Source organism: Crocodylus siamensis, chromosome 13, assembly GCF_052110815.1.
Source record: "Crocodylus siamensis isolate JL-2025a chromosome 13, ASM5211081v1, whole genome shotgun sequence".
Taxonomy (NCBI): Eukaryota; Metazoa; Chordata; order Crocodylia; family Crocodylidae; genus Crocodylus; species Crocodylus siamensis.
Genome location: NC_143407.1, coordinates 7,906,293 through 7,927,477, shown reverse-complemented (window position 1 = coordinate 7,927,477; position 21,185 = coordinate 7,906,293). Strand labels below are relative to the sequence as shown.

Sequence of the window (21,185 nt, the reverse complement as noted above, 5' to 3'; positions counted from 1 at the left end):
CAAATGAACTACCTCAGGTCCTGGAAGCAGCCAGCTGTGGTAGCTTAGAGCTTCAAGTGAAGTCATTTAACTTGCTGCGAAGGTGAATTAGAAGAGAAGCAGGGTTGATGAGCTCTGTGCTAGGGGTGGATAGCTGTTCCCTGAATGCGAGCGACTTCAGGTATTCCTGTGCTACACCACTGTCCGCCACACAGGCTTTGGCAGAGGGGTGTAGGAGCCTGGGCTGCAGTGAGCTCAACAAGGTAGTTACTCTGTTAGTCTGAAGTCAGCAGTAGACAGAGTTGCATACAAAAGCTTATGCCTCTCTGATTTAGTCTGTAAGGTGCAATGCTACCCTGCCTTCTGCGTGGAGCAAGCTGCCAAAGCTGTTACAGTGCACCACACAAGGAAGCTGTCAGCTATTCAACTGCCATATATACAACCATGCTGTTGGATCACCAGCCAGTGCAATTACATCTAGTTTGCAGAATTAGCTGTCATCTCAGCCTGAGTTTTCCAACTGCTCCGCTGGTCTAATGAAAGAGATCACATCTACCCAAAGAAGCCTGCCTGCCTATGTCCTTAGACTAACACGGCTACAACCCAAAATCTCAGCCTGAGTCACTCTGGAGAACGTGGTAGGACTGCTGGCTTGGGGGATGCCTTTATGCTTCAGTGCAGCCTCTTAGCTGTAAATCCAATGGGGTAGGGACAGGGCTTATGGAGAGCTCCTGTCTACTCCCCTCCCACGTGGCTGGTGGGGCATGGGGTCAGGGTGCTGGACACGGGGCACTTCCAGTACTCCAAGCCCAGGGGCTGGTTGTGATGGGACTGGCCTTCATGGAAAGCCCAGTGAGTGGGTTCCTCACAGCCTTACACCGTGTGTGTTCACAGATCGTGAGCGGATCGGCCAGGACTCCTCGTACGAGCAGGAGGGGAAGGTGCAGTTTGTCATCGATGCCGTCTATGCCATGGGGCACGCCCTGCACAACATGCACAAGAACCTGTGTCCCGGTAAGGTCGGCCTCTGCCCCAAGATGGACCCGGTGGATGGCGTGGAGCTCCTCAAGTACATCCGCAGCGTCAACTTCTCAGGTCTGTATGCCTGCGTGTGTATGGGGAGGGTCTGTCCTTTGATACGACAAGGAGCGGGAGTGTGATAGAGGACGAGGACGCATTGCACTCTCCGTCCTCGCAGCATTGGGATGATTTGGAGGTTTTCTCCCAGGGTGGGGCGTGCACAAGAACAGAATTGGCCCCTTCCCCGGCTCCCCACTCCTGCTCTCAGCCTGGACTCGCTGCTTGATTTGTGTATTGCACTAATGCAAAGAGCCCCAACATAGATGGTAGCACCAGTAGGCTGGGTGCTACACACACAAATACAGACTATCCCTGCTCAAAGAGGGCACAGTCTGAGACAGGCTGATGTTATTGCTGCCCCCATGTTGCCGATGAAATGGAGGCCCAGGCTGTTGAAAGGCCAGATTTTTCCCTAAGCCCATCTGAAAATGAAGGATGGGGTTTTCATAAAGACCAAGTGGTTTCAGAGCACGCTGAAAGGCCGCAAGACGTGCGCTCCCACGGGCAGTGTTCAAAATGCCCACTCTGACCACTTGCTCAGGGGCAGATGTATCCTGAGAACCGTTAGCTATATGGCTATTGTAGGTAGATGTGCAACTTATTTTTTTTCCTCTAGATTATGAGTGTGGCACAAGCCATGTTGTGCATGCAAGCGTTCCTCTGTAAGATGCCATGTGTTGGTACAGTTATTCCTCTTCCCGTGCTTTTCTGGCAGAAAACTCATGTGCTGTTATAACTGTATGAGCACTAAAGAGGCTATTCCGCATTAACCATGTCAGAGTATGCAGCAACTTTCTAGTGCAGGTGAAGCCTAAGGACCTAAATGGCAGCTGAGTTGTTTTGCAGATCCAGGGCTCATTTGGGGATTCGAGCCCTGTGGGGAGTTCTGCGCCTTGGGATTTGCTCTAATTAAAGCGCCATCCTCCTTCCCAGCCCCGGAGCATGTGTAAAAGTGCCCAGAGGTACTAAATGTAATGCGCATTAGCAAAAACACATTAATGAACGTGCTGACATGCCCTAAATTTCTCACGCTCCAAAATAGGGCTGTAAAACAAGACCACCCGCCGTTGGTTCATTCCTTTCCCAGTTCTGTTTCCATTCTTTCTCGCTCTCTCCTTTCCCCTTTGTTGAAATAAGCTTCTTGTCTGATTCATTCTGCTACATCTTTGTCTTCCTTCAGATCTCTCCTGGAAACTCATCTTTTCCCCATACTATATCTCTTTAATAAACATTTTCTGTCCTGTCCTGCTTATTGCTTCTATTTATCTCTTCTCTGTGATCTTCTCTGCAATATGTCTTCCTTATTTATTTTTCCCTCTTCCCCTCTTGCTCAATTCTCGCCTCTCTCCTTTTATTAGTATTTATTTGTACAATTCACTTGATTTAACTTTCGAGTAATTTTAAGAAAGTGGCAAAGTGCTTTGGGTGAAGGCATTAGGCTAAATTTATAGGACTGGCTAAAGAGCCCCTAGTACTTCTCATGAATTAGCGTGTCCTGGTCAAATTGCAATGTGGATAATTACACATGTTCTTTCTTAAGAGTCCCTCTGCAGTTTCAGCGGCGTATTATGGACCTGTTTATCTGTTCCCAGTGACTTATGATTTGCACTACCTTTTTGCCTCCTCTTTGGCCTTGGGTTTGAACTTCAGCCTAAATTAGGATAGCCTCTTCCCGCTATTTCATGAATGCAGCTGCAGTAGCATTCGTCCAAATATCAGATATCAGGTTCACCCAAAGAACCTCGTCTGCTGTAGCACCTGAGTTGCAATTGAAGTTGGCTGCATTTCAGCTGCCAACCATAGCTTGTCATGCAAGCAGGGGTGTCTGTGGCATGAGACGAAGGTAGAAAATGCTCTTTCCCTAGAGGGAAGGCTCAGGTACAGGTTGGGGGGGGCGGTATGGATGGGGGAGGGTGCTTAGGTTGTTTTGCATGCAGCAAGGAGAAGCTCTCTGGAAATGGACTGTCAGGGCGAAGCCGGCTATGCCTCTGCCCGTCCACACTTCAGGAGCCTTTGCTCTGTCTGGGTCTGAATCGAACCCTGCTCCTTTTACAACTGAAGGGGCTCAGTGGTGCAGTGAGTTAATTCCTTCCCCCATGGCAAACCAGCCTGGGTTCACAGGGTGCCGCAGGTCATGCAGGTGGAAGGAGTTTGGTGCTGTTGTCTAACTCCCCAGTCTTTGTCAGCCCGTAGACCAAGCTCGCTGCCTTGCGAGTGGCGTGTGCTCAGCAGAGGCTGCTGCAGACCTGTCCAGTATGAAAGCCCTTTGCAGCTGGGGAGAGCACAGAGTGGGTCTAGGTGTGGGGCAGGGGCGAACACCTCAGCACTTGTCTGCGTCAGGTCGGTCCTTAATGAGGGTTGTTGCAGAGCTGTGAGAGGTCCGGGCCTGGCACAGGAGAAGGTGCTGCAGGCCAAGGTTGAGGTAGGTCCCCAGGCCTTGTGGGGCAGCCTGTGACTGCAGCAGCAAGGCACGCTGTGTGCCAGGTTTGAGGTGTGAATCTGTGCTGAGAAATCCCCCGTGGCACTTCCCTGGGCTAAGCCTGCCAAGAGCCACTGCCTGCAGCCAGCAATTTTATGAAGTCCACGTTTGTCCGGGCTGCATATAAACGTGAGGTGCCGCCTCGCAGTTTCCCTCTGTGAGCTGCATAACTGAATGCTGAGAGGAGATTACTGTTCCCACTGAATGAACGATGGTGCGTCATGATGTAGTGCTGCTCTGCATGGATTTATTGTGCAGCGCTTTAGGAAAGAGACACCAAGATTTTGGCTGATGTTGCGAGGACGTACGGGCCGCTAGGGGACAGGAGGGAGACCTGCCGAGCATCTCTGAAATCTGCTTCACGTGGGAAACTGAGCAGCTCGGATAAATGACAAGTCTAAGGGCCGATTTCGACATGGGAGCATGTTAGTTTTGCTGGTGTCTCCTCTAGCTACACCGCCTTTCTCCATCTCCGTCAGTTCTCGCTCCTTTATCTCTGCCGTCTCTTTTGCTCACTAATGATGTCTCAGCTTGACTCCTGGCCTCACACCTTTTATAGCTGTTTACATCTGTGCAAAGTGAGTGTGAAACACTGCCACTAGAGCGGGTGGAGAATTCTGCAGTTTCTCTTCACACAGGGGTAAGGCTCTGGATCAGCATCACCGAAATTGAGCAGTGGCAGTATGACTTAAGTCCTCTCTGAAAGCTAAGCACCAGCTAGTTAGTGGTTAGTGCTTTGCCGAACGGAGGTGTTTAAATACAGGCTGAATTAGGGCTTTAGAAGACCTTTCTAGATTTGAGGCAAGGAAATCTCAGGCTCAAGTCTGTCCCAATGGCTATTGTTGCTCAGTAGAGTCATAGCGGCCGGCCCCAGGGATTCCAGAAATGCCCATTGCTGCAATGTCCAGGCACAGGTAATGGGGATTTCTGTTTGAAAGAAATGAAATTTTTTTGGAGACTTGAAGGGGCTAGAGCCACAGTTGAGCTGATCTACCCTATCTGAGGTTCAGGCCAAATGAGTCTTTTGTTATCTTCATCCACATGAGCAAGGTGATTTTTTTTTTTCATGAGAGGTCAGTCATTGCCCTGACAGGCTCGCTAGGATGGGCTATTTTTTTATCATAGTTATTGAGAGACAAAACGCTGTAAAGATCGTGGAAGATGGCAGATATTTAAGGGCCTCTTGGAGTTAGTAGCAAAGAGCCCACTGACTTTATTGGATCTGGATTAGATTGTGCCAGATGGATTCAGTGCAGGGCGCAGCAAGGTGCACTGCCTTTGGATGCTAACCCCTTCCTGTCTTGCAGGCATTGCTGGGACCCCGGTGACGTTCAACGAGAATGGAGATGCCCCTGGCCGTTACGACATCTACCAGTACCAGATCCGAAATTCCACCCCCGAGTACAAAGTCATTGGGCAGTGGAGTGATCACCTGCACTTAAATGTAAGACCTTGGACTGGTTTTGCATTTGCCTGTACAGTCAGTGGAGAGGCATCTGGCAAAGAGAGAGGCCAGCAGCTCTAGCCCTGTCTCCCCAGAGCGTTCCCTGGGCAGCATTGCCTCTGTGCTAATCTTAGAGAAATGACCCAGCAGCTGGTTTACAGGGGATGGAAATCCCCAGTACCCAAATTGGCTGCACCAACTCACTACTGTGGCCAACCAAGCTCTTCCCAACTGATGCATGATACACTGTTAGCTCTGGAAGGATGTAACATGTTCTGCATTCATGGAACACCCTTGAGGAGCATCGGACGCAAAGATAAGCACTCCTAGGTTAGGAAATGCTATAATTAAGGCTGCCTGCACAATCTCAGTTCAGCCTCCTTGTTGTGTGCGCGTTATGAAACAGTCTTTAATGACATGCTCACTCATTGCTTTCTCCCTAGTATGTGAGTGTGTAATTAAAGGGCTCTGTCCTAATGTGTGTGCATGAGTGGCCCATTTAAGGTTGCATCGGCAGCTTTGATTCCAGCGTTTCCTCGTGCTCGAGCTTCTGACTTCATGTGGATTATAGCAGTTTTTGGATGTAGGATTGTTTTATGTGCCATTTCCAGTTTGTTTTGTTTTTTTTTAAAATTATTTAAAAGTAAGTGGTAAAAACCAAAATTCTCTCACAGGGCGTCGTATTGAGATGCGCTGATGAGACGGACCCTTTAGAGCCACTGCTCAGACACTTGAGTGAATGGATGAACTGAGAGCAGTCAGAAGAGGTCAGCCCTTTTGTGTGCTGGCACAAGGAGGGAGCAGAGCCCTTATCCAACAGGTTTCACAGACATTTGCTATAGCAGAGAAAGAGGCTGAGGGTGGGCAGTTTTGGGTCCGTTTGAGGCTCTGCAGGTGAATGTGTTTGAAAGCCCACCGACTATTCTGACTATTCCCCACTTGTGCAGCCCTATCCAGCCAGACCCAGCTTTCTCCTTGCCCATCATCAGATCTGTGTCTCCCTCCCCCATCCCCTTTCCTGACCAGTCCCTTTGACTACCACTGGACCCCAAGCTTTTTCTCCCCATCTGTTATACTGCACCTTCAGTACTGGCTCTTGTACCCTCTGCATTCAGCCAAGATGCTTTCTCCTTCATGCTGCCAGGGCCCAACAGGGCTGTCGTCGAGAACACAGGACAAACAGGCGCCCTGCTCTCAGGTCAGGACGGGGATACAACAGTCTGTGCAACCCAGAGTTGCAGTTGCAAGGGAAGTCCTGCTGCACTTGAAAGAGAAGTCCTGCAAGGAAAGCCAACTGGAGCACAGTCACTGCTCCTGGCTAACCTCTCAGAAGTGTCTAGCAAGCCTGTTTGAATGGTATTTTTTCAAAGGCTTATGAATCGACCAAATTTAGACGGGTTTTCATGTGGCAGCAAAAGGCACATCCCTGATGCCACAATGAGCCGTTGGCCAAATTACTAGACTCAGCTCCAAAGCGTTTGGCTGTCAAAGCATTTCAAAGAGGTCACCAGGGTTTGGGTTTTTTTTTTTTAACTTGGGCAAAAAAAAAAAATCTTTTGTCTTTTGTCTTAGCTTTGCCCCGGGCTTGGGACTTTAAATTTTTTTTTAAAAAAAAATCTCCCAGAGGCACTGTGTTTGCATTGGGTCAACAAACAGTCGCTGCTGAGCTTATCATTCTCTCTCTCTATCATTTTCGTCCTTCCACTCCAGGGATAGTTGCGGCTCATCGATTCTAGAAATGGTCTTTGTACGTAGCAGTTTTGCACCTTAGCCTGGTTGGGTTGATGGTACTAAATGCGTGCGAGGCACTGCGTTTCAGAAACAAGAAATAGGTTTTAGCCACAGCTCCATTTTCCCTCCTGTCCTTTCGATGCCAGAACGTCCGGCAACCCCATAAGTAGAAATCGGCAGAAAACAATTCTCCCATCCCTTGAGAATTCTTGAAGTTTGCACATTTTTCCTGTCCTAAATTGGGAAGAAAAGTTGAAATCCCAAAATTGTTTATGTTAAAAAAACAATGGGATCAGCCCAGTTGAAAGACTTTGTTCTGATAACGGCAAATCATGTTGCTTTGATTTTGCCTTTTAAATGTTCTTTTTCCCCATGTTTTACCACCATTTAACTTGAAACAAAGAATAATTTCAAACTGGAAAGTGGGAATTTTCATTTAAAAATGTCCAGATGGGTCATGTGGACAATTTCAAGGCTTGCATTGGAAAATGAGTTGAACGCAACCTGGACCCAGTGTCTTGGTTTTGATGAATCAGCCTTTTTGTGATAAAGGGGTGGAGGATGGGGGACGGAATATGCTTTATTTGAGAATTCCTGACCACCTTTTTTGTGAGCCATTTTTGCTCTTACCACAGTATATTATCTCCCTCCTGAGCTCTTGGGCTCTTCCTTCATCTCTCAGCCCCTGCAGCATCCTGGTGAGTATCATGGAGGGTCAGAAACAACCTGCTTGGTATGAGTGAATGAAAGGAAGAACAGCTGCATTTCAGATGCAGCAACACGTGGTAGGAGCAACAGCCTGTTTACCAGCAACCTTTTCCTTGGGAGTATTTCCCATGCCAAGCATTCAAATGACACTCCCTCTAACAGCAACAGCCAGGTAGGAGCAAAATAGCATCAGGCACTGTCATGTTGCTCCTCACAACCATTGACTGTAGCCCGGTCCCCAGTGGTGGGTTCCAGTTCTCTACTGTGGCTACTCGGAGCAGGAGATGCTCGAATCCTGTTGAAGGGTATAAAGTTCTGCCTGGAGCCCAAGTCTCACTCCCAGTTAGGAGTCATATTAGTCCTGCAGTGACCCAGGAGATGGTTTGGACCTCAGATTTCTACACTCTTGTGCATATTTATTTAAAGAAGAGAGTAGAGGTTGATGCCAGGAGGTCAATGCACCAGCATCATTCTTCTGGGGGCTGAGGTTCTGATTGATCCCAGGCTAATGGTGGCATGAGTGTTGAGACAGCATCTCTGCTCCCCAGTGCTTTCTTGATCCCGTCATGACACCAGCCCATGTTGGGAGAGGTGAAAGACTACTGGAGTGAGGCTGAGATGGGGATGGAGGGAAGGAAAGGGGTGCATTGAAGGAGCTTCGTGGGAGGGGTGAGGGTAGGGCAGCAAGGGTTGCTGTGTGAGTGAGATGGGGCACTGCTCTGGGGTAGGTGGGGAAGGGCTGCTGCAGTACAGTGTTGAGGAGCTGAAGGGGGCTCCAGGTCAGGAGTGCGATCACCCCCAGTGCTTCCCCACACTGTACTAACTGGTGCACCGGACCCTGGTGCCCTCGGTGAGGCACTTGTTGCTCAGCAAGGCGTCTCCTCTCTCCTTCTGCAGATAGAAAGCATGCACTGGCCTGGCGGAGGCAAGTGGCTCCCATCTTCTATCTGCAGCCTGCCCTGCAAGCCAGGTGAGAGGAAGAAGCTAGTGAAGGGCATCCCCTGCTGCTGGCACTGCGAGCGCTGCGACGGGTACCAGTACCAGCTGGATGAGTTCCACTGCAAGATGTGCCGCTTCAGCGAGCGCCCCAATGAGAACCACACCAGCTGTGTCCCCATCCCCATCGTCAAGCTGGAGTGGAGCTCGCCCTGGGCTGTGGTGCCCGTCTTCATTGCCATCGTGGGCATCATCGCCACCCTCTTTGTGGTGGTGACCTTTGTGCGCTACAACGACACGCCCATCGTCAAGGCCTCGGGGCGGGAGCTCAGCTATGTCCTGCTGACGGGGATCTTCCTTTGCTATGCCACCACCTTCCTGATGATCGCTGAGCCTGACCTCGGCACCTGCTCTCTGAGACGCATCTTCCTGGGGCTGGGCATGAGTGTCAGCTACGCTGCCCTGCTCACTAAGACCAATCGCATCTACCGCATCTTTGAGCAGGGCAAGAAGTCAGTCAGCGCCCCGCGCTTCATCAGCCCTGCCTCCCAGCTGGTCATCACCTTCAGCCTCATCTCTCTGCAGCTGGTGGGGGTCTGCATCTGGTTCATTGTGGACCCTTCTCACTCCATCATTGACTATGAGGACCAGCGGACTACGAACCCCCACTTTGCCCGGGGCATCCTCAAGTGTGACATTTCTGACCTGTCCCTCATCTGTTTGCTTGGGTACAGCATGCTCCTCATGGTGACCTGCACTGTGTATGCTATTAAGACCCGCGGGGTCCCAGAGACCTTTAACGAAGCCAAACCCATCGGGTTCACCATGTACACTACCTGCATCGTCTGGTTAGCCTTCATTCCCATATTTTTCGGGACATCACAGTCAGCAGAAAAGGTAAGGGAGGGAGAACTGTTGGGTGCAGTTCATGACTGGCATCCTTCATGTGTTGGAAGGTGGGGAATGAGGGGCCTTGAGTGAGGTGCAGGGACTCGGTATGATCCTACTGGATTCCCATAGGGAATGGGCCCTGCTTGACTGGATGCATCTGGTGCCCCTCCACCTCCATATTCATCAGTTCCCTCTGTTTTTACTGTTTCCTCTTGGCCCCTTCTCTGTCTGCCTTTTGTTCCTGCTTTCTCATGCCCTGCCTTCCCTTCCCTTCCCTTCCCTTCCCACAGGCTTGGATGCGACTGACGCCAGCTCTGAACGTACAGACAGAATAATGCGGTGTCCCTAGGTACTCCCCCTAGACACTCGATATCCCCATAAGAGAGTCCTTCTCCCCATCTTCCCTAATATCAGCCAGAGCTAAAGGGGCAACGGTATAATAGCCTCCTGTTCTTTATGGAGTGGGCTCACAGGGCTTTACCTTATTGCTTCATACTCCTCCCTCCTACTTCAGCTACAGATTAAAAGCCTGATCCTATGAGGCACTGAGACCCTTGCGGCCTCTTAAAGGGTGATGCAGCCTCTTCAGGACTCCTGTTAGTGTCTCGGGAGCTGAGAAATGGGATGTGCACGTCAGCTGCCATTCCCAAGACACTGAAGCTGTGAGCAGATGGGTGTCCTGCTTTTAAATGCACTTTGGCCACCCGTGATTGCCTGAGCCGCTAGTGTAATGGTTTTCATGGAAACACAGCTAACCTCAGGGTGTTCTTCTGGGAACCCAAAGGTAAATCCTTTCCCATTTGGCTGGCACTTTGCTTGGCCGAGGTTGGCCCAGGGGTGAATTATGTTCTGATTGCACAAAGGGGCCCTGAAAATAGGCTGCTTCTTGAGCAGAAGGACTCTTCTGGCTTTCTCCAGTGCAAGGCCAGAAACCAGTGGAGGAGTCCTGGTCTCTGCCGGTCCTGAAAGGGAAGCGTCCGTGGCGCTGTAGCTGCCACTATTGCTGATAGACCCTCTGCAGACGGGCCCTCAGACCCTGATTTCCCCTTTTCATGCTTGCCAGGTGTGAAGTCCTGAGCTGCTCTTCACAGCTGTCTAACTGCACTGCTGTTATTTGTACGCTGGTGGGGACTGGAGGACCAAGCTGAGACCAGGGCCCAACTGTACTGGGCGCTGCACTGGCCCATCGGCAGGGATTATTTCTCCACGATCATCTAACTAGTTAAGATAGACAGTAGCAGGATTGTTTTCCCCACTTTACAAATAGGGAATTAAAGCCCCAAGAGGTGAGGGACTCAATCCACCAAGGGTATTTAGGCACCTAACTCCTATTGAAATCAGTGAGAGCTTGGCTTCTAAGGCCTTTGAATCTGGGCCTACCTGACTTGTCTGCGGTCCCCAAACAGGAGCTAAACTGGGAGTACAGCCCCGTGGCTGCAGCACAAAGATGGTCCTGCCCTTGGTGGCTTCCTTGTCCTGTTCTGCATCCATTCATCATGTCCTTTGCAGTCCCCACATCAGTGCCTAACTTGCTGGGTATTTTTGAGGCAAGTGAAGTGCAGGAAGTCTGCCGTGGCTTTATCCATTCCATATGAATAAACAGAGGCCTCTGGAGTTTGCTGATCATGTGCCTTTCCTCCATGCAAAACCGGTCTCCCAAAGAAAAGTTGTACGTATGGGAACACTCACTGTGTTACCAGCATGAGACATCTGGGGAGAGAAAAACAACCCCTCAAAGCTTCCCCTCACTCACTGATCTGTGCTGTACAGTGCTGCTCCTCACTCGATTACTATGTTGCTGTGATTTTAATTAACACCTGCGTGTTTTGGCAACACAAGCTTCTATGACAAATTCCTCCGCTTGCCTGCGAGGGGAAAGATGGCACAATGTGCAGCAGGGAGCAGGGCGGGTGAAAAATGCAATCCATCTCTCTCGGGTCTTGTCAGCAGCAAATTAGGTGGTCTGAGACTGCAGTCTGTTAAGCAATGCGATGTTAAGGCTCTGCAGTCAGTGGAGATGGGGTAAGCTTAGGCCAGACCCTTATCTGTAATACAGAGAGACCAGCATTGAGAAAGGTGGAGTCTAGCGAGTGGGGATTATGGAGAGTCTCACTACCTGCAGAAGGGGTGTGCAGTTTCATGTCTTTCTCCCCAGGAAGATGAATGGAAGGATATTCAAGCCTGGCTGCCCAGCGTTAGCTTCAACTCCATGAAGCACTGCAGGATGCAGCCTGTGCTTATTAATGTCTGAGCGACTTGATTGCAGGCGGGGACTTGGAAAGAGGCACTGATCAGCTTTCACTGCACCCTCCATATCCATAACATTGGAAACGGAGACTTCTCCCCTGTGGATTTTCAATTGCTGAGTGCCTGTTATCTTTTAGGAGTGTCACTATGTAAGTAGTACAGAAGGAAATATTTCCAAAAGAGAAAGTGAGCTCGATCGATCGATCGATCTATCGACCTAGCTCCCTACCTACCAACTGGTAATACTGACTTTTTCGAAGGAATCTCGTCTGTAAGAAGCCCAGGTTGTAATCAAGTGAGAATGAGAAGCATGAATTTATCACCAAAAGCTCCATATGAATAGGTATGTCCAAAATCCCTAGTAAAAAAGTCCAGTTGCAAAGCAGCTGGGTTAAAATGACTTTCCCTCCCTCACCTGGCTTGTGCTTTATATAGATGAGCCTTTGCACTGTTGCTGGGGTGAAATCCGTGGCCAACTGCCTGTTCCCCATCTTGCTTCCTTCCCGGTGGGCTGCTATCTTGGACTCCGTCATCAGGAGTGGGAAGCTGAGTTGAGTTTGGTTTCTGTGCAGTGCCTGGCATACTTGATGATATCTCAAGGCACGTGTGTGGTGGTGAGGCGCAGGAGGTAAGTTTAGAAGTACAGGTGTGCTGGGCAGGCAGCCCTGCTTTTCACACACCTGCCAGAGGCCACCCTAGCTGGCACCCTCGTGAATCTCCTTGTTTTCCCACTTCTCCAGCCACACTCCCCTTTCCTTCTTCTGTCTCTGGGAGTCTTTTGAAAGTGCTGCAAAGGTCTTCCAGGGCTGTGACACACCAGGTCTCGCAAAGCAGTCTGCAGGTCCTTCCTCATGGTTCCTGATGATTGCCAGGACTAGGCCAGAGGGGAGTCTCTGTCCATCCAGAGTGGCTCTTCATATCAAAGAGGTGTCGGAGCAGGTACTTGAGTTTGCCTCAGCACCTCCTACACCCATGCTGCTATGACTGGATAGCGCTAGCCCGGGTAGACATGGCACCTATGATGCTGTTTGTGGCAGATGCTTTGAAACCTTGGAGGATGAACTGCTCACATTATAAGGGAGAAGTGTTGGCTGAGGATAATGGGCTTTTCCCTGGAGTCCTTCAGGAAAGTGCTCTGAAATTGTGGGTATAGATCCTGGGGAAGGGATCTCTGGCTTGCCATCCATCTCATGGCGCTATCAGCACTGGAGATGAACCCAAGTCCTGACACATGTCTTATACCTTGGACCAACCTCCTGTTCTGGAGACGAGATTGCAACCAAGTCAAACAGCTTGGGCTGAAAGCAGGAAGGAGAATTAAAGAAAATAAATAGAGCCTTCAGTAGCATTTCCATTTTGATGAGATGGCAGGGGAGATACTAACAAGAAAGCAGGTTTCTTAAGAAATTATTGCAAAACAAAAGCTCCCTTAAAGCTGCCTTAATGTGTTCGGCATACTGTGGGTAATAAAGATGGAAATGATAATGATTGTAGATTATGCGCAAGGTTGCTCACCTCTTCACTGCAGCTTGTCATGGGATAATTTAGGGCTGCCAAAAGCTGGCTGTCAAGTAGCAGTTCAACAATAAGTCTTGCCTCACACTGGGGGCTTGGAATATTCAAGACTTCTCTACTATTAGACTGCTAACAAGCTGATTAGAGGCTGGGAAAGTGATGTTCCCAACTCCCTTTGGAAGCAAGACCACCATCCTTCTCATCAAAGCATCCTCACTTCCCTCACGTCCACTGAGCAGGAATGGAGCAATGTCCTGGTGCTCCCTTTCTGGGGACAGGATCGTTTGTGTGGTAGTGAGACACTCCTGCTTGGTCTAGCTGATCTGCAGATGCTCAAAGGCAAGCGACCTTCTGCTGACATGAAGGAAAGGCGTCAAGGCTGAAGTATCAAAGGAGATGAAGGGGGTTCAGCGCTCAGTGTCCGAAGCTCTTCGTGTCCATCAGAAAGCCCCTGTTAGGAGTTGGTTTGAACAGGTTCATCTTGCCCCCCACTAACTTGTGTGCATGTACCCCAAAGAAGGAGCTGGGATTCAGTTGACTGCTTCAGCTAAAGCCCTTGGGATTTGGGATCTCAGTATTTCCTGGCATCCCAGAGACCTCGTTCTCCACTTCCACTAATCACCTGACTGACTCCTGAGTTTCCAATGTAATTCCTGGGGAAACAGGGCCTGGGTCTCTTTGGCATGCAGTTGTGGGTACCAGGCTTGCACAGGCCTGTCTTTGACATGCTTGTCTAATGTTCCTAGAACCAGAAAGAGCAGAGGCAAAACATGTTAATCCAGCATTATCCTTCTTCTCAGAGCTGGTTTGGAGGCCTGCTCAAAAGTTGAGGGAAGGGAGAGGAGTTGTGCTCAATGCACGTTGTCTTTTAACACTTAAATTGTTAACTTCTTAAATTTATGTCTACCTAACAGCTCAGGAACTGGAGCCTGCTTTTGGCTGCAGCAAGCAGCTCTCTGCTCAGGTCTGCACCCGCAGAGCCCAGCCACTGTAGGTAACAGTAGCAGCTGGTCCATACGACCAAGTCACCCTGCCCACCTCTGTGGTTAGAGGCCTCAGCCAGGTGGATGCAATAAACCTTCCTGTCCTGAGAGAAAAAATACTCCTTCAGTCCTTGGCACTCTCTGGCTGGTGTCAACGGCATGCCTACAGGCTAGTAGGGGGTTTGCAGAAGGAGCAGGGAGAAAAGATAACCCTGTAGCTCTGGCACTTGGCAGAGGGCTTCTTAACTCTGCCCTGTGAACTTGAGCAATTAATCTCCATCCATTTCCCTTCCCTGTCTCGGCGTAATAATCCTTCTTACACCTCTTAGGTTGGATCATAAATCTCTTAGGTACCCAGACTTGGGGGTCAGGGAGGATTTTCCCCCCCCAGCTCCGACTGCCGAGGGTATCGGGGCTTGGGGAAGGGCTTCCCTCTGTAGCTTGAGGCATGGCCCTCTTCCTCAGCACATATTAACCAATTATTCCTCTGCCTTTGCAGATCCCTCATGTCCCCTGTTTCTGACCTGTGGCACATTGCAAGGTGTGTTTGGTTCTGCAATGTGCTGTGGGGTCGTGGTATGTGTGGGGCAGACTAGATGGTCTTTAGGACTTAAGATCCCTGGTTGTCTGTGCACTCAAAGAACTGACCTTAATGGCTGGAGAGGCCCCTCCTGCCTTCTTTTCCTATAGACTGGAGGGGCAAGGAGCATCTCTGACCATGGGCTTGTGGGTGTAGTGTCTAACACAATGGGATCCTGGCCTCAGGGAAGGCCTGTAGGCACTACCAAGGGCATCCTAATCTAGCTCTGCTCCCTTAAGGTGGCTTCATTTAGAGCGTGTCTGCATACACATATGTGTGCACGAGTATATACACACGTGTGTACACACACACACACACACACACACACGCACGGACTATTTTGCTGCCAAGGGCTGAAATCACACCCAAAGTGTTTCCTCCAAACGTCTACGCCCAAGTCCCATCCGAGCTGCATGAGCAAGCCCGGCTCATTGTTTTCTCCGGGAAGAGTCAGATAAGATCTGTTTGATGGGTTTTTTTCCCCTTACCTTGTGTCTACAACTTTTCATGGAGGTGGCACATTATTTTTATAACAAGTCCCCCAAGCCCTTTCTCTAAGGAGCCTCTTATCCCTGCAGATCCCGGAGGATTACAGAAATAGCAATAACAGCGGATCTAACGAAAGAGACGGTTTCCTGTGCTGATAAGGCAGAAGCCGAATTGTGGTGTCATTGTATATTCTTCTGTTTATCATGTTTGCTTTCACAGGGAGGAAGGGAGAGCCAGAGAAAGGGAAGAGAATAGATAACGACTGCTTGTTTGCTTAGCGAGAGCTGCTGGTGATGGTGAATCATGAGCAGGAGTGGCTTGGTCTTGTCTTTTGAATCTGGTCCATGTGCTGAATGGGTGACTGCAGAGGGTGTGATGGGAGAAGGGGTCTGATGGCCATGTGCCAAGGCTAGGTGCCTAGTAGGTACTTAGATGTTTGTACTTTACCTATTACTGCCCATATTCCCACGCGATCATCTGCACATTAATGCTGACTCTGGGAACGGCTGACTGCCTGACAGTTTTTGAAGCTGAACTAGCACCGGTATATAGCAAGTGGATTAATGGCACTTGCAGTTGTCCACGTAACAAGACTGCAGTATGCCCCATCCTGCCCCATGCCAGCCCACGTTGCTTCTTATCTGAAAGGGATGCCATGCCAGGTTGGAGGAATACTTTGCTCATTGCTGGCAAGCGGGGCAGTTAACATCAATTATGATGGTGGCTTTTGTGAAGTGGCCACCTGTCCACTTCCAGCTGGCCTGAGAGCCACTGGCTTTGCTTCAGGCAAGGGATATGAAACATCCATCATGCCACTTGTGCCCTATGACAGCAGATGCTGCTGAAGCCAGGGAGGCTGCTGCAGGGAGAGAAACCTGCTCTTCTGAGTAAAGGTTGGTGGGAGTGAGGCCCAAGATGAGCGCAAACAAGAGGAGACGGTGCCGCAGAGTGGGGTAGAGGAGAACGATGGCAATGGATAACTGGGTGCATGCAAGCACCCAGGATGATTGGGTGGCTAAAAGCACTGCTGTAATCCTTGGATATCTACCAGGGAAATACCCAGTTGGGGCCGGGAGGTTTTGCTGTCCTTTGTGTTTGCCTGTGGCATAACGACTACTGGAATAATGTGTGCAGTTCTTGTGTTTCCTCTTCAAAGATGCTAGCAAATTGGAGAAATCTCATGAAGGAGCTACACGAAAGGTTAAGTCTGGAAACTAGGCCTTCTGGGAAGAGACTCCAGGAGCACCTTCTCTTTAGCTTAGGAAAAAGATGGGACAAGATGTGACTTTGATCTCAGGCTGGAAGTACAAAGCTCGGGATCCAAACTGTGATCATAGAGGCCTTGCCAGTCTGGCAGGCAGGAGTGTGGCTGTATGTCAAAGTGAGGCATATTCAGGCTGGAAACAGGCTCAGCTATTTTAACGGGCCTGGTAATTAACCATTGGAACAGGTTACCTAGGCCGGGGTGGATTCTCATTCACCAGTGATTCCTTATTCAGGTTATTAAAAGCACTCGTTCAATTAGTTTGAATGAATTTATTCAGGGGAGTTCCAGAGTTGGTGTTTGCAAGAAGTCAGGTTATATGATCACTGTGACCCCTTCTGGCCTTCAGATAGATAATACTGACCAAGGAGAGAGCGGTGTGATTTCACTTGGGGGTTGATCCAGACGTTGAAGCTGTTTGGAGTAGTGATCTTTGTTTTGTATATGTATAGTCAAGCCCTGGCCTCGAGACAAAATGTAGACCAACAGAGATGGTAGTAGGATGGGCAGCTGTGGGGATGGGAGAGGCAAATGGCTGGGGATAGGGCTGCATAAGAACCTAAACAGAATGGGTTATCTCCATCCATAGCTCAGAGCATGTTAAAGGAAGCCTGAACAATTATCCCAATTTTACACAAACGGAAGCACAGGCAGGCAAAGCGACTTGCACCCAGCCACCCACCAGGTCAGTAATCAAGTCGGAGACAGAGCCCTTGTCTCTAGAGTCCCAGCCCAGAGCCCTGTCCACTAGGCAAGTGCTTCCTGCAGAGGAGGATGCTATATCCCGGCATGACAGACCACTTTAGGAAGCTGGGAGCACTGAATGGTGTCATCGTCACACAAAGATAGGGTTGACATACCAAGGTCTGTGGCCCTGGATGTATCCCTTAACTTTGGGTCACTCAGTTTGCCAGCTTTGCAAGAGGGTCTAAGACCCTTGGGTAGACAGCCTTAGTGGTGCAGAGGTTCAAAGAAAATGACTAGAGGCTTCTTAGCTGCTTCATTTCCATCCTAGCTGCACCATTTACCGCTTAGCTGAGCCGAGTGTAATCGGTTTTGTCTGATGTCCTTCCGGCGGTCAGCACGTGGCTCTCCAGAACGGGCGCAATGCTGTGGGATGGGTGAGCGAGAGAGCTGAGAAAGGGGACACCTGGATTTGAACTGGGGAATGTCTAGGCCTGCAGTCAAATACCCGCTTCTGAGATGTGAGCGAGAGCGCGCCAATACTGTTTAGTGAATCATATTGTCAGAGTGCTTGACAAACATTAATCATTCAGCCTCAGTCCCCCCACAGCAGTTTGGCCAGTATCATCATCCCTATTTTATGGATGGGGAAACTGAGGCCAGGTGGGCAGTGACTTTTCGTTGGCTGTGCAGTAAGCCAGGGGCAGAGCTGGCAATGGAGCCTCGGTCTCCTGATTGCCCGTCTCCTGCTCTAGCCCTTAGATGTGCTGCTTCTCCAGAGCTGAGATTCCCTCTGGGACTAGCCCTTCCCCAACTGCCTGGATCCTATACAGGAGGGGACAGTGGTTGTTGTGACCCCCCGGTCCAGTTCCTGACTTGGTATGGATGGGCTGCCCTGTCTGCTGGCACTGGCAGCCAGTAGGGTTGGCAGTCTTAGTATCCTGTGAGATTTGAGCTGCTTTTAGATTCCCAGGTGGGAATGCTGGCACGTGGTGCAGTCGCTTCATTGCCACAGCCTCACTAATCTCACTGCAATTTCCCACTCAGGCTGGATTTTTGCAAGGCTTTCTCCTCTGGGGTGCCCTTGAAAAGTGCCCCAAATGCCCCAAATGGCTTTGCCTTGCTCCAAATTCAGCAGCAGTACCTCTTCTCAGGATGGGGCTGAGTCACTGGGGACACATCCTGCTGGTGCCCTATCCTCTCTTTGCTTCCACATGCACTTCAGGGCCTTGGGCGTGATGGGGAAGGCCCCACAGCCATGGTTTCCTAGCACAGAGCAGCAGCTTGGTCGGAGAATGAGGCAGCTCCGAGGCTAAGCACAGACACTGGATTAATCTTTTATTCTGGGCTCCTCCGGACATACAAGCCCATTGTTCCACTTTAGGTACCCGTGTAGTATGGAGATAACACTTTTCCCCAGGACAACCGGGGGCTAATTTAAATTAATTGCCATGCAGGCTGCCTGTATAAATGACTGTTCTGCACCTGTTCCGATGCAAGCCAAAACTGGGGACAGCCAGACCCGGGATAAACCTGCCATCTGTTTTCAGCCTGAGTGAGCTGGCAGGGGTATGTTAACCCTGGAAGGAGCACAGTGCTAATGCAGGCGTGCTGCTTCCAGTGCTTGGGCTGCAGGGCACTGTACTATACCGTGCAGCCTGGGCTTGAAACAGGCCTTATTCCTTTGCTTGCATCCGCAGTGGATAACAGAGAACTGGGGGAACTAACTTTGAAAAACGTCTCTGGCAAATTCCACCCAAGCAGCTATTAAGGAAGTGAAGTTGGCTCTGGGTGAGAGACAATGTCCTGACGTGACTAAGGGACGGCAACAAAGGGTAGCAATAAACGGTCCATTTGCAGACTGGCAAAAGGTTAACTGTGCAGTGCCCCCAAGTTCCTCGTTAGGTCTGGCGTTAATGTATTTTGTCCGTGATGTGGAAAAGGGGGTGAGCCGTGAGGTGACGCTCTGTTATTGAGGTTAGTCAAGGCAGGCAGCCTCAAAGGGGCACAACAAAGCTGTGAATGGACAACATGACAGCTGGGGATGTTCAGCAGAGCCAGTGTCAAGGTTACCTGCACCAGAGGGTAGAGGTTGAACTACTTGCACGCTTAGCTATGACCACTTGAGGGAAAGGACTCGAGCATTGCTGTGGATAGCACAATGGAAACCTCTGCCCCGGGCCTGGTAGCGGTGAACCCAAGCAAATGAAGTGCTAGTTGATGGGTGAGATGGGAGATAAAATAATCCTGGCCATGCCATGATGCAGAATCCTTTGCACGGCCTCTCTGGGAACAGTGTGGCCAGCCTTGGTCACCCCGAGCAGGGAGAGAGAAAGACTCAATGGCGCTGCACTGATTTACGCTGCCCGAGGATCTGAGTGGAGGGATTTGGACTGCAAATGGAATTGACCGCTGCAGCGTGCCAAGAACATAAGTGATTCTTTAATTAGAGCTTTGAAGTCCTTTCATTTTAGTAACCCCCAGGAGTTATCAGCAGGACGGGGAAGGGCATTATTTTGGACTGCATTCATCCCTGGCATTCCTTGCCATTGAGCTCCAGGGGAAATTTCATCAAGGATGAATTTGTTCCCAATGGACAGATTTTTGCTCTCAACTACTCTGATAGAAATGCGTTGGGTCTGATCCTCCTTTTGCTTTCACCGATGTAAGTGAAAGTGGAGTTGATGGGGTTGGGTGGACTTAAATAGGAAGAATCGTCTTTGGTCTTAAGGGGATTGACCTGGATTTACCGTGGGGAGCCTGGAAACGGAACAAGACCCGCTGTGTCGCAACATCAGCTGATGTAAATGAACTTACAGCAGCCAGGGATCCAGCCCCTTGACTGCAGTGCGAATACTCAATTTGCAGCAGTTGGGGGTGGAAGCTCATGGCGTCCGTCTTGCCAGCATCCCTTCAAAGCCACCAGCACGGCCCAGCCTCCCAGCTTCTGACTGGCAGCAGAATCATCCCCGATGTCCCCTATTGTTAGTGAATCCAAATCACATTTTTGTTTTCCTCTCCCTTGGCCTGTTGAATTAATTGCCACTCGCAGCCCCAACGTGTGCCTGGCATGTGGAGATAATGCTCCAGTCATCTCGACATGGGTCCCCCTTTGTATGCGACACGATTGGCAATCTGTACCACCCCGTTTCTCGCCTTGTTTGTGTTGGGGCCGCTTGTGTGTGGCACGGGGAGCCGAGGACCACATGCATCACCCGGGCTCACAGGGATTCATCAGCGGCTGTGGATGTTGCTTGCAGTGTCAGGAAATCACTCGCATATCTTGCTCCTCTGAGTGCCCGGCTTAGCTGTTGGATCTATGAATGCACGGCATATGCCGCTCGCCTCTCCTGCCAGGCTGTGCGTTGGCCTTTCTTTGCCCCTAAACTTTGCTGCCCTTGTAAGCCTCTGTGCCCGACCTTTATTACGTTAATTCAGCATGATGCAGAGCCTGTTGAATGACTAGGGGAGCCATTTCTCTCACTGAGCTTTGGATTGGGTCTGGCTGCGTGCTGCTGAGTTCGAACAACAGGTTTCATTGGTAGCTGGAGCATTTTCCAGGTGTCCAACAAGGTCCAACCGAGGTCTGAAGTCCCTGTCTCAATGGGCTAGGGTCTGGACAGGGGGACCAAACTTCTCATTCCCTTTTCTTCCATGGGTGGGGTGACCCCATGGCTTCTGGGTCTGCTCCGTTAATTTGGAGCAGAAAGCTGGGTCTGCTTTGGGTAGCAGAAGGGACTGAATGTGTTGAACCCCCAGTGGACATGGTCTGCAAAAGCCAGGATGCAACTCAACAGTAAGCTCTGCTCTGGACTAGAGCAGCAAGGGGAGGTGCATTGGCAGAGCTGTATGGTGCAGATGCTCAAGGCTGGAGTGGCCAGGAGCCCTGGGAGCAGGCTTGAGGAGCCCGCTGACAGCAGCGGGGAGGACATCCCAGGACTGTGGTCACAGGGGATCAGCGGAAATGGGCAGCGGGGGAGCTTGTATAGGACCTGCCTGACTCTAACCTCCAGTGTTACCCAACACCCAGGGCCTAGAGCGCAGATGGGGGTGGATGTGCAGACAGGAACTGTTTGTGCCTCCACCCCGGTGCTTGTGCAGGGGCTGGGGCTGGTGAGGAGTGCGAGGCAGTCAACAGCCGTCACAGCCGCAGCTGTCCAGCAAAGGCAACTGTG

The 21,185-nt window shown here is 50.4% G+C and overlaps 1 protein-coding gene across 1 annotated transcript in view; it reads left to right on the top strand.

Moving 5' to 3' along the window:
* GRM4 (glutamate metabotropic receptor 4) overlaps positions 1-21,185 on the top strand; it is a 200,376-nt gene that overhangs the window by 160,718 nt on the left and 18,473 nt on the right. Inside the window, exons 7-9 of the mRNA XM_090025751.1 lie at positions 874-1,074; positions 4,846-4,982; positions 8,319-9,254. Of these exons, the coding sequence (XP_089881877.1) occupies positions 874-1,074; positions 4,846-4,982; positions 8,319-9,254 (1,274 nt within the window). The remainder of the gene's footprint in view (positions 1-873; positions 1,075-4,845; positions 4,983-8,318; positions 9,255-21,185) is intronic.